The sequence below is a fragment of the Haemaphysalis longicornis genome, unplaced genomic scaffold, assembly GCF_048455015.1.
Source record: "Haemaphysalis longicornis isolate Haplotype H1 unplaced genomic scaffold, Haemaphysalis longicornis Haplotype H1 scaffold_9, whole genome shotgun sequence".
Taxonomy (NCBI): domain Eukaryota; kingdom Metazoa; phylum Arthropoda; class Arachnida; order Ixodida; family Ixodidae; genus Haemaphysalis; species Haemaphysalis longicornis.
Window position 1 is genome coordinate 137,334,494 of NW_027526460.1, and position 12,120 is coordinate 137,346,613.

General features: G+C 50.6%; 1 protein-coding gene across 3 annotated transcripts in view; it reads left to right on the forward strand.

The window, feature by feature from the left end:
• LOC144152269 (uncharacterized) overlaps positions 1 to 12,120 on the forward strand; it is a 95,064-nt gene that overhangs the window by 19,089 nt on the left and 63,855 nt on the right. For all 3 annotated transcript variants that reach the window (XM_077683501.1, XM_077683503.1, XM_077683502.1), the window contains exons 7-11: positions 1,468 to 1,556; positions 3,192 to 3,281; positions 3,755 to 3,833; positions 5,263 to 5,276; positions 5,360 to 5,416. In XM_077683501.1, coding sequence (XP_077539627.1) covers positions 1,468 to 1,556; positions 3,192 to 3,281; positions 3,755 to 3,833; positions 5,263 to 5,276; positions 5,360 to 5,416 — 329 coding nt within the window. The remainder of the gene's footprint in view (positions 1 to 1,467; positions 1,557 to 3,191; positions 3,282 to 3,754; positions 3,834 to 5,262; positions 5,277 to 5,359; positions 5,417 to 12,120) is intronic.

Sequence of the window (12,120 nt, forward strand, 5' to 3'; positions counted from 1 at the left end):
GTAAGAAGATGATAATAAAGCTCAGCTTTATGTTTTGAGAGATAACTGACCGTGAACGACAACAAACATCAGCCACGGCGTTCCGTTTTCAACTTCATGCATGTTTTTTTCTGCATCGCGTGCTTGTCCCAAATATTGTGCTCGCTGTAAATGCAAAGTCAGCCATTGACAAGATGTTTTTATGTTATGTGGGGGCAAATTGGTGCCTCTGATAACGTGAAACCGCCAGATTTATTCCAAGGAACCACCCAAAATTGCACAGTTTGAATTAGAGCTTGGGCTTCACCGCATGACACGAGCACCGTGCGTGCTAACATTTTTTTTTATATCTGAAAAACTGTTCCGCGCAAGTCGACATTTTTTTTAGGATGTGTTTTTGAAATGTTTCCCTGCAAAATGTATATTCTAATTTTTTTCTACTACCGGTGGTTTGATATACACAACTCCTTTTTTATAATTTTTTTCGACAACTTGACAAAACTTTTGATTTTGATATTTTTTTTCACAACTATGATATATGAAAACCTTTAAAAAACTGGTGTTATTGGAAAGGCCGTTAAATAATCTGCATTTCGTGCTCCTGCAATTAGTGCCTAAATAATGTTTTAGCAGAAAAAAAATGTTTTCTTGGACCCCCCAAAATTGGTCAATTTTCTGCGGTAGCGAAAGAGTTAAGCGGCGGGTGATCCTGTTTGCTGAGAACTTGAACAACTGCACCGCTCAGCGAGAGTTAGTCGTTAATGAAAAGCTGATCAGGGGATGGCGGAAACAGCGGGACAAACTTTTTGCTGCGTCGTGCGTTTCGTGGCCCTACAATTGGGAGGCACGATGCTCTCGAGAAAAAACTCCGGCTGCCCGTGGAAGAGGAGCGTGCGATATTCAGACCAAAGCTCAACAGTTAGCGCTGCGAGGCGGGATTGGCCGTTCAGCCTTCAAAGCCAGTCGGGGGCGGGGGTGGGTAATGAACTGCGGCGCATGCGGCGCAAGTTCCGACGACAACGCAGTGTGTGGCTCCAACCAGTGAGGTGACCGCGTTGTAAATAAATGGGAGTTTTAAAAAGTTTCCTCAAGTTTTTTCTTAAAAGTATGGGTCGACCTATAATCGAATATATTATTTTTTTTTTTTCGGCGACTTCAATTGTTAGGGGGTCGACCTATATTCGTGCTCGACCTATTTTCGAATAAATACGGTATGTTGAAACTTTACTCTCGCAAAAACAGAGTAAAGTTTGTTTCCTCTTTGTTAAAAACAGAGTAAACGAACTCTTTGTTTGCTCTGAGTAAATTTTTAGTTTACTCAGAGTAAACTCTGAGTTCACTCTTAAAGACTGGTGAAAGAGGAGAAGAAGGTCAAATGATGACCAGTGGTCACGTTTTGTATCACATACATTGTAAATATAGTTCTCGTTCTCTTCCGCTAACAAAAGTGTTGCAGCCATGACAGTATTTGCGTGTGCCTGTGTGCAGGGAGCTTTTTGGCGACCTGGAAAAGCAGGCGGTGTGTGAGCTAGAGCTGGACTGCTGCGCACGGGACATCCTAAATGCCCAGGAGACAGGTGGGCCTCCCTTCTTGACCACTTACTCTTCAGCGACAGCGAGCTTTTTTACTCGGGCTGTGGCAGGCTGTCAGGTGTTGGGGCCGTTTAGCCGTTGCGTGTTGCCTGCCTCAATGCGTGCCTTGTTTGTTGCCTTTGGATGATGTGGTGCACACAGCTGCACTTGTGGCTTGCTGCATACCCCCCTCCCTAGTTTTGACATGCGCCTGGTGGTTCTAGGAGCGTGAGGGGGAATGGTAAGCTTTGCTTGCCCTCAAGTTGGGCCAGAGCGTTTTTGGGTCATTGCGGTAAACGTAAGACTCTGGAGCTGTAGCACGCTTTATGGTGACACTCATTTACTTGTTAGAACGAGTTGGGTGGGGTGGCCTCAACCAGTTCTGTATTTAAAATATGAATTGCTCTTACAAGAAACATCAATTGTCATAAGTGTGCCCATACCCTGCTTGATCATTCTGGCATGCCCCTTGAATTGTAGTCTTGGTGTTCAGGAAAAGCTTGTTTTATTGTGTGGATATACAGTGGAACCCTGATAATAGGACTTTCAAGGGGCCTCGTGAAAGCGTCGTATAATTGGGGCACGGGTAAATGCTTGGCCTGGTAGACGGTCTCATGTGACAGTTGGGCTAAAGCTTGTAAAAATAAAACACCTACTTTGTGCCTGCCAGCCCTGCACCTCACGTGTGCAATATAAGGCTGACGTGGTCGAGCAAATTGAGAGGGGAAAAGGCGAGTGTGGGAAACTGCCAAGGCCAAGCGAAACGAACGATAGTTCAAGGCGGCCGTGGAAACAAAAAAAAAAGGTGGCAAAGAAAGAAACAGAGCGACAATGCGGCCTTGAAAGACACTGATAAGGAGGGAGCAGATTGAGGTGTGGAGAGCACGCGAGTGGGCGAAGAAAGTGGGTGTTCAGTCATCGCCGTGGGGTTTGCGTTGTGTATGTGTTTTCACTGTCCACCGGCCACCTGGACTTCGACTCCTCGTGGTTGGCGCGTTGCCGTTCTGCTGCCACGTGGGACCGTCGAAGGTTTACTCCTGCTTGCTTGCGTCCCTTCAGCAAGGGGTCTGGCCCGCCTGCGGACCTTCACACATCAAGCAGTGTCAAACGGGGGTTAAGAACAAATAAAGGACGTGTCGAGGCAGTGAAGTGGCTTAAAAGATGGAAAAAAACGCCGGTTTATCCCCACCAAGGTCCGTTGTATAAAGTGGACTACGTGAGGCCAAGCGTTGTACAATTGGGGTTTTTAATGCATTGTTTCTACAGGGATCACTGGGACCGCGGTAATCCATCGTAAGAAGCAGGTCGTCGTCGTAATTTTAGGGGAGGACGTATCAGCGGGGTTCCATTGTATTTTATATGAAGCATGAGCAGGTGCTGGCAATTAGAACTGTGCTAAAGTACATGTTGTGTAAAGTGCTGCAGTCATTGAACCTGTACGCTTTAGTGTTCCCCTCCACGGGACCTGGGAGTTATGTGATATATGGCATTGGACTGGGGAATTGGCTGAGTACGGTCGTTTGACTAAAAATTCCCTGGCATCGTTCAGTTGACAGGGCTGCCAACAGGAACGTGGGTTCCCGGAAAGCCTGGGTGAACATGGGTGTCATTAACTTGGTGGTATCCATGCGTGTATGCAGAGGCGGCGCTGAACCCGGGCTTGGCAGCACTGTGGCAAGAGGAGGAGGAACGCCGTCAGGAGCCCCTCATGTGGACGCCCCTCTCTGTTGGTGCGTAGAGTTTCTGAACCACAAAGTTTGGGAACCTGGTGGGAAACTGTCGCTAGTGTCAACGCAATTTGGCGAGAGAGTTCTGTGACGAAATGAATGCATCAGTAGGCCTTTCTTTTCATATTGTACTTGAAAAGCATTGCACTGGCAAGATTCTTGGGAGAAGTAGGTCCACCTGGTCCACTATTAAATAAATACGTGTTGCTTGTGATGAGTACTGAAAGTTTCTATCTCGACCCTTTCTGAGCTGTGCTTTCTGCATTAGACATGTGGCGGGGTGATTGTTTTCTACGCAGCTGCTTTCTTACCTGTGGTCCGTGATGCTTTATTTGCGGGGTTTCTCGTTTTGACGTTTGTCCGTCGGCTGTCGTGACCAAAGTTTGTCGCAGTGGCCTCAGCAGGGTCCGAGCGTTGCGTGTGTGGCGTGGGATAAGCAAGCCCTGCATCTCCGCCCCGTGTTTGTACACACGCAGAGGACGAGGACTTCCCGAGTTCCGAGAGCGAGCAGTTCTACCTGGCCAGGCTCGACAAGCTGCTCGCCAAGCCGGACAGGTGGGTGGTGCGCAAACTTGTGCCTGTTGGGAAGCATTTTTGCAATGGCATCGTGTATGGCCACTGTGCACCGTCATTGGCCCATGTGAGGCTGTTTTTTTTTTACCTCGAGGGGGGGAGTGGGGGCTGCTTGGGCTTGCACTGTGTCGTTTGTAGCTCGATGTACATCTTCATTCGCTCTCCACATTTGCCAGCATTTCAACGGAGTTCTAAACTTCACGTCAGTTACACCACTAGCAGGCTCTCCAACAGCCTGCAAGGCTGTCTGAAGGCTTGCGCCAGAGTGGGAAGTGTCAGGAGAAAAAATGGCCACATATCCGCACCTTTTGTTGCAAGTGTCCACGAAAGATGATAGTCTTTCAAAATGTGGACGAAAGACGATAGTTTTTCGTGGACATTTGCCAAGTAAATGCCTCCTTTCCCTTTCCCGCTCACCTCTCATGCTGTTCCTCTCCCGTCGTGCTCATCCCAAGGTAAACACTCTAGAGGTTTGCTCAAATCAGTCACTTTAGATTTATTACGTTCTACTGCTCCAGGCCGGGTGCCTCAGTGCCAGCGCTGCCATAACGCACAGACATGCTTGAATTGAGGCACCCTACTTCAACGTTTATAGAACCACGTTGCCACTGTACATGCGCGTTCCAAGCGGAACGTGGAACCGATCTAGTGGAACCTTTTGTAACTGTTGCCGCTCGATTTCTTACAATGCCGCCAGAAGTTATAGTGGCACGGGTGACAGCAGGCGACGAAGTGAGTTTTCTTTTTTTTTTTTTTTTTTTTTTCTGCAGGGAATGTAGTATTTCATTTGCTATCGCAAAAATCAAGCATCCATGAATTTTTGATAAAGGAACACTGCAAATATAACTTGCGAATTGATTTTCTGCCTCACATTTGTGTGTTGTCTTGTTCTTGTTCAACGATGTTGACAAGTATGAACATTGACACCGGACTTAGACATTTAGATTTGGCTGTGGCTATATAAACCTATTGTGCAGTTTCTGTGTCACTTTGGCCGGGTGGCTGAATCGAGTTACAGACGGACAGACAGTCCTAAATTTCTGCGTTTAAGTAGCCCAAGGAAGACTATCGTCTTTAAAAACTGTTATTTTTGTCTTTTATGTATGCTTAGCTTTCATCTCTATTTTCGATGCAGTAGATGCAAGAGGTTATGTTTCTTGCATAGGTCACACTGTTTTCACGGTGGAGGGATACTTGAGCAGATGTGCCACCCCGGGGACTGCCCAAAATAATGGCAGGAGGGGAAGATGCTGGGCCATTGGTGCCGATATGGAGCACTTGTTGCTTCAGGCTGGCAACTTCAGATCAGAAACTCTAGATTGAGTCGTTGCACAATCGATGTGCGTCACTTTACTGCATTTCAGTTGATGGCCCTGCCAGTGTGGTGAAACCGCCGTGCCTTGTCTCGCAGGTCGGAACAGACGGGTAGGTGGAAACGTGGGACGCGGTGAGCTGAGCTCCTCTCACCGCACTCCCTCTGTCTTGGCTCGCCCCTCTTCCTCCCCCAGGTGCCAAGCCGAAGAAAAGCCACCATCACAACATTCTGGACACCTCCCACAGTAGCCGTGAGTGTCCGCCTCCTTTTTGTATGCCTTCCGCGGCCGCTCCCGAGATACCTCGGCTAACTACACACACGCGCAATGGATCCCCCTCCGACGCCCAAATATAGTTGTGTTGCCTCTTTGACCAACTCCCTGCCACTCTTGAGGCAACGCATGCAAAAACAATGGCCGCGTATCTGCCCCTTTTGTTGCAAATGTCAACGAAAGACAGTAGTCAGCTGGCACCCCTGCGAGGTGCTAAATGCCTCCCTTCTCGTTCCCGCTCACCTCTCATGCTGCTCCTCTTCCGTCGCACTCCTCCCAGGGTAACACGCTAGAGGTTTTCTCAAGTCAGTTTAAATTTACCACGTTCCACGGCTCCAGGCCGGGTGCCTTGATGTCAGCACTGCCTTACGGCGGAGACGCGCGTGAATCGAGGCACCCCACTCCAACGTTTATAGAACCGCGTTGCCCCCCTCCACGGACGTTCCAAGTGGAACAAGGATCCCACCTAGTGGAACCTTTGTTACTGTTGCCCTTTGATATCTTAAACGCCGCAAGGAGCGCGGGCAACAGCAGGCGACGGTTTTTCTGCCGTTGGTGTAGTATTTCATTTGCCATGGCAGAAACCAAGCACCCACAAATTTTTTGACAGAGGAACACTGCAAATATCATTCATGTATTGATTTTCTGCCTTATATTTGCATAATGTCTAGTTCTTGTTCAACAATGTTGGCAAGTAGGAACTCTGACACCAGACTTGGACGTTTAGATTTGGCTGTGGGTATATAAGACTATTGCGCAGCTTCCGTTTCACTTTGGCCGGGTGGCTGAATCGAGTCACTGACAGACAGACAAACTGTCATACAGACACCAAAATGTCTGTGTTTACAGGCATGTGACGCAATATATTGAAAAGTCGCATAAATGCATCGATTGTGTCTGGTAAATTTTAGGCAACAGACGGAGCGCGTGTTCCTTTATCCGCATTGCTTCGGCTTGGCCATGTCGGCCATGGCCAAGCATGGCCATGTTGGCTGTGGCGAGTCAGGTGAGACCACAGCTGTAAAGGGAATCTCGCTGTCTGTGTGCTAGCGGCCAGCTGCCACTTTGTGTGGCGCGTTGTTTTGAGGATCATTCCCCTTGGAGTCGGAGGTGTAGCAGTTGTGATCCCAGATAAAAGCTTAACAGCTGCAGGGCATCAGTCTCTCAGACAAATGGAGCCGGATGCTGTTCCCAACACCCTCAGACTATCGAAGATGTTCCCAGAGAAATTCTCAAACGCATGTAATAAGTGCGGTGAAATATCCACTCTATTCCATGCATCCTAGTGCTGTCGTATTATATGGCCCTCAGTCAACACCAGCACAGAGTTATATAAGCTGTGGGAGGCAGCTCTGGCCAGCTCTGACCCCGGGGTTCAGAAGTATCTGATCTTTAGGGCCAAGACTGGGGCAGAGGAAACAGGGGACCTGGAAGGAGGGAACCTACCCTAGTCCAATCAAGACCTTTCATTTCAAATAAACGTTTAATCTCCCTCCCTCTCCCCCCCCCCCCCCCCCCCCTCTCTCTCTCTCTCTCTCTCTCTCTCTCTCTCTCTCTCTCTCTCTCTCTCTCTCTCTCTCTCTCTCTCTCTCTCTCTCTCATGTGTGTCATGTACCTACTGCTGCTAATATTTTTTCAGCTACAACTTGTATTTCGTTTTCAGTTATGCACTGAAGCTAACTGTGGTTGTGAGTGACAGACGTGAATCAGCCCCATCCACGCATTTTCTTTGCCAGAAGGCTTACTTATTTCTTTTCGATAGTCAGTGCAGACCAGGTAATGCTTCTTTCAACAATAACACCCAGTGCTTCAGGAAGGCAGGCATTACCCCCATTTCGGGCCGGATGGACACCTTGACATTTTGTCTATTACGAAGTGCTTGACTGTTTCTGTATCTTATCCACAGCATACCTCATTTATGCATGATTTTAACAGTCTCCCAATTGTGATGCGCAGGTAAATTTACTTAGGAAAATTCGAAAAGAAGAATTCGACACCGATTGTGACACCGATGAAAAAAGACAGTCGAATCCCGCTACAACGAAATTGACGGGACGCGCGGAAAATTTCGTTGAAGCGAAAATTCGTTGAGGCGAAATCCGCCCCAACACACCACGGAAAGGCCCGAAAAATAGCCCCGTATGTTTCCGCATCATTAGCAGCAAAAAAAAACAATGTTTAGAAAAAGGAGTGACGCGCAATAACGTCATGTTTATTCGGATAACAAACATACCAATGGTTATCTGTGTTCACTGCACGCAAAGAAGCGTTACGGGGGTGAAGAAATGCAGGCGCAAAACGTATTGCTGCGCAACAAGGCGTGCCCACCGAGCTGATTACTTGCAGATAGCTGCTAGGCCGTCGGAAGCCCCCCTCCCGCTTGTGGCAGGAGCAGTGCCGTTATCTTATCCTCTGACAGGGCAATGCAGCTACTGACCTTGGCAGGCGAGACGCGCGCGCTTGCATTAAACATGACCGCGCGCTCGCGACTAAGATAGGATGACTTGGCTTCAGGACCAAACACGCAAACATGATTTTTGCTCTTGGCTATGAAGGATGGTAGAAGGAAAACGGCAAGGACAGCTGCTCACGAGTCACAACGCATACATGACGGCGCCGCGCCAGCAGCGGAGCACATTCGTGCGATTTCAATTGGATACAGATTGGCTGTAGCTCCGGCTTGGCGAACCGGGCCTGTGCCTCATGTAAAGACGGCCAGCCACATCGTTATCACCATCAAACACTGGCGTCCGCCTATGAGTTTTTTTTTGTTGTTTTGGGTGGCGGTGTGGGCGCACCGCGCACGTTTTCGGTGAAACTAAGCGTCCTGAATGTTTAAAAAGTAACAGATAGCTGGCGCTATGCTTATTTTATTGTAAAATAATTGTTCAAACCCAGCCCAATTCATCGAAAATTTCGTTGAAGCGAAAGCAAGCGAGACAAATGGTTCGTTGTGGCGAGGACTTTGTTGCATTGACTTCTATGGCTAGCTGACGGGGAATTGGAAATATTTCGTTGAAGCGGACTTCGTTGTAGCGGGATTAGACTGCATTTTTCTTGTGCTTCATGAACTTGTTTGTGCAGCCCTTGCTGGTCTTAAGTTAAGGTTAAGGAATACAGTCGATCCTGACTATATCAAACCCGTTTACATCGAATTATCCTTTATATTGAACTATTTCTGGACAAGGTACATTTACAATGAGAATATATAGCAAAAACTACGCTCATATTAAACAAAAAAAAAAACAGCGAAAACCGATATATCGAACAGCCATTTGAGGCAAGAGAGCTGCTCGCCGTCCGCGGCCCCGCGCATCGTAGTCAGCTTTTCACTAGGTCTGTGACTTAAATGTTTTGATTTAATCGCGCGTAAGTAAAGCGGGAACATTCCGCAACGCTTTTCGCAGCCCGCCTTTAATTTTGTCGCTGATCCGACTCGGAGACCGACCCTGCCGACACAGGCCTACCGTTAGGCCTACGTAGGAGTACGGCTCGGGACCGCGGGAGCACAACTGACAGCACTATCGGACAGCGTGTCTACTAGCGTTCTGAAGTGACAATATGTGCAACTGCCGTTGAGAACGCACGGTACCGCATCCAGAGAAGCCGACATGGAACCAGACAAGCGTCAACTTTCACCGACGACCGACCAGCGACGCTTACCCAGCGCGGCCCACCCCGGCGATTTTTAAGCGAGTTGGTCATCACGTGATCCTAGCGCGTCGGACAACGGGGGTCTGTGGGAGAACGCAGTTTCCCGAACGCAACGCAGAGCAGCTAGGAAGGCCGACGGTGAACCAGCATCCCCCACGAGCCAAAGACAACGGACGGAGCTCGGCACGTACGTACTGCGTGTCCAACCCACGGTGCGCTGCGACATGACCATCGTCGACCCCAAAGACTTGAACCGAGCGATTAGCTCGTTTTCTGCGGACGCTGCGCTACTGCGACACCAGATACTGAGAGTAAGCAAGTTGTCGAACTCAATCACACTCACAACGTGCGACCCGATTCAAGCGGGCCGCATTCGCGAGATGACGGAGCTCCCGCTGCAAACATTAGAACCAATCCCGGTACGGGTGCACCAAGTACCGAACGAGGGCATGTCGCGAGGCGTCATCTACCGTTGCAGGCCGAATGAGCCGAAGCAAAAACTCGTGGAGGCACTCTACGCCGATGGCGTGGAAATTCTGGCGGCCCGTCCCATGGGCTCCCGGGGCACCGTGCTCCTATGCTTTGCATCGCCACAACCGCCTAGGAACGTGCTCTACTGGGGCTTTCCGCGAAGGGTTGAGCGCTACGAGCAGCGCTCGCTGGTGTGTTCGCGCTGCCACAACCCTGGACATAAGGCGTGCGTGTGCCCGGCCAAGAATCCTGTGTGCAGCACTTGCGGCCGATCTGAACACTCGCCCAGCGATTGCCCCAATGGGGAGCGCAAATACTGCGTCCTCTGCAGGCAAGATGGCCACATGGCCATAGAACCAACTTGCCCTGCCCATGTTGCTTTTGAAGAGAAAGCCAACAAAAAACATCCCACCTCCACACGCCAGCGTAATAACCACAGATGCCGCCGAGGGCCTTCCGACCGTCTGTTCACAGGCGCCTTGGCAACTGATGCAGGCGGAGACGACACTAGGCTTGCCCACAACTACCATGCAAGCCACGCACCCAGCCCAACAAGCACTGCCGCACCGGGTGTGACTTATGCGAGCACGGTGACACGCAGTGCTACAACACCCGAGGCTGAGCTAACCAACATTCAGAGAGAAATGGAACAGGAACACAAGGCTTACAAGCAAGATATGCAGCGCCTCCAACAGCAGATCAACTGCCTACAAAAACAGGTAGAAGACACCAAGAAACAATACGCTCGGAAACAAAAAGCACGCGAGGAGCGTGTGAAAATGATAAGTGCTAACATCGCTGGCATGAAACAAATCGGGCACGAGTTGCCGGAGCAGAGTGCGGGACAACGGCCTTCTCCCGGCAGGAAGGATAAACAACCAGAGCTGCACGACCTCCGCCCCTCGGACTCAACACAACAGCACAGCAAACGGCCCGACCAAACCCCAACAACACAGCATCCCCCTGACCCCAAAAGTCCACCAACATGGCAGAGCACCACCATAGAAGAGCCAACGTGGCTGAAATCCTTTCAGGACCAGCTACTACAACAGCACCACAGCCAAGAGCGACTGCTGCAACAGCACATTCAACTGCAACAACAACTAATGCAGCAACTCATGCAGATGGCCATGCAGCCTAGCACAGAGAGACTTAGTCACGGTGAACATGGCCCGGAACAGCAGCACACAGCCCTCTCCGCCTGAGCGACCCCCTGACATCTTGCAGTGGAACTGCCGCGCGCTGCGACAGAGCGCGACCGAGCTCAACGAGCTCTTCCGCCTCACGGGGCAGCCAGCTGCACTTCTTCTGCAGGAGACCAGGGGCACTGAGCCGGGCGTGACCGGCTACAATGGGTACTTTCAGCCTACCATTGAGCACGCCAGGAATAACAGGGGGCAGCAAAACAAGGTTATCGAAGCTCAGGCCGCAGTTTTCGTACGGCGTGACATCCCGCAGGCACAGATCGACACGTCGGCCTACTGCAGCTCAGTGCAGGAAGTAGTGGCTGTCCGCTGCACTCTTGGCAAACGCAGACTCCTCATGGTCTCGTACTACGGACGGCCTGAACCCAGTTGTTCCAGGCGTGGCTTGCGTGGCAGAGTGAATTTTCAATGGATGGCAGACCTCCGGCAGCACTACCCAAAGGACTACATTCTCATAGCAGGTGACTTTAATGCGCAACACCAGGAGTGGGGTTACCAGAAAATAGATGCCAGGGGCCTGCAGATCAAGCAAGCAACCGAGACGGCACGCTTGATACTGGCCAATGACACAGATTACCCGACACGCTGCAGCCCCCGAGTGGACCAGCGGGACACCACCCCAGACCTCACCTGGGCTGACAAGGGCCTAGTGACGGAATGGAGACGCGGGGCGGACCCAATGGGCTCAGACCACTACCCGCTCTGGCTGGAGCTGTCTGTGGGTGGCTGCACAGGCCGCTCTCGCCGATCCAAAGCAATAGATTGGGATGCATTCCGGAAAGCAGTGGCAGAACACGACAAGAGGGTCCCGGTGACCCGACGGCTCCTTAGATCAGCACAGGAGGCCACACGACATCTGATGGTAGACGAGTCAGCTCCTACCCCGGATAAGCACTTACTGAACCTATGGACCACACGGGAGAGCCTTCACAAAATCTACCTGGCCAATGGCCGGCAATACGGGGATCTCCTCCGAGTGCGCAACAAAACTGCTCAGGCTCGCCGATATGCCAAGCAGCTTGCCCGTTCGAGGTGGTTTGAATACTGCGAAACCTTTGACAAGCACACCAGCACTCGCAAGTTGTGGCAAACCCACCGAACCATGTCCGGCAAGCACAAGACACGAAACTCGGCACTCAACATACAAATGGCCTTAGACCTGACGCCAGAAGAATTCGAGGTGGCCGCCGCTGAGGCATTCTTTCCACAACCGGCCATCCCAGCAGACCCACGCACCTATGAACCAAGTAAACCAGCCAGTGACCTGGGAGCTGAGGCACCATTCACTCTGCAAGAGCTGACCCTGGCCCTGGATGCTGCCAACGTGCGCAGTGCTCCAGGCGGGGATGGTAT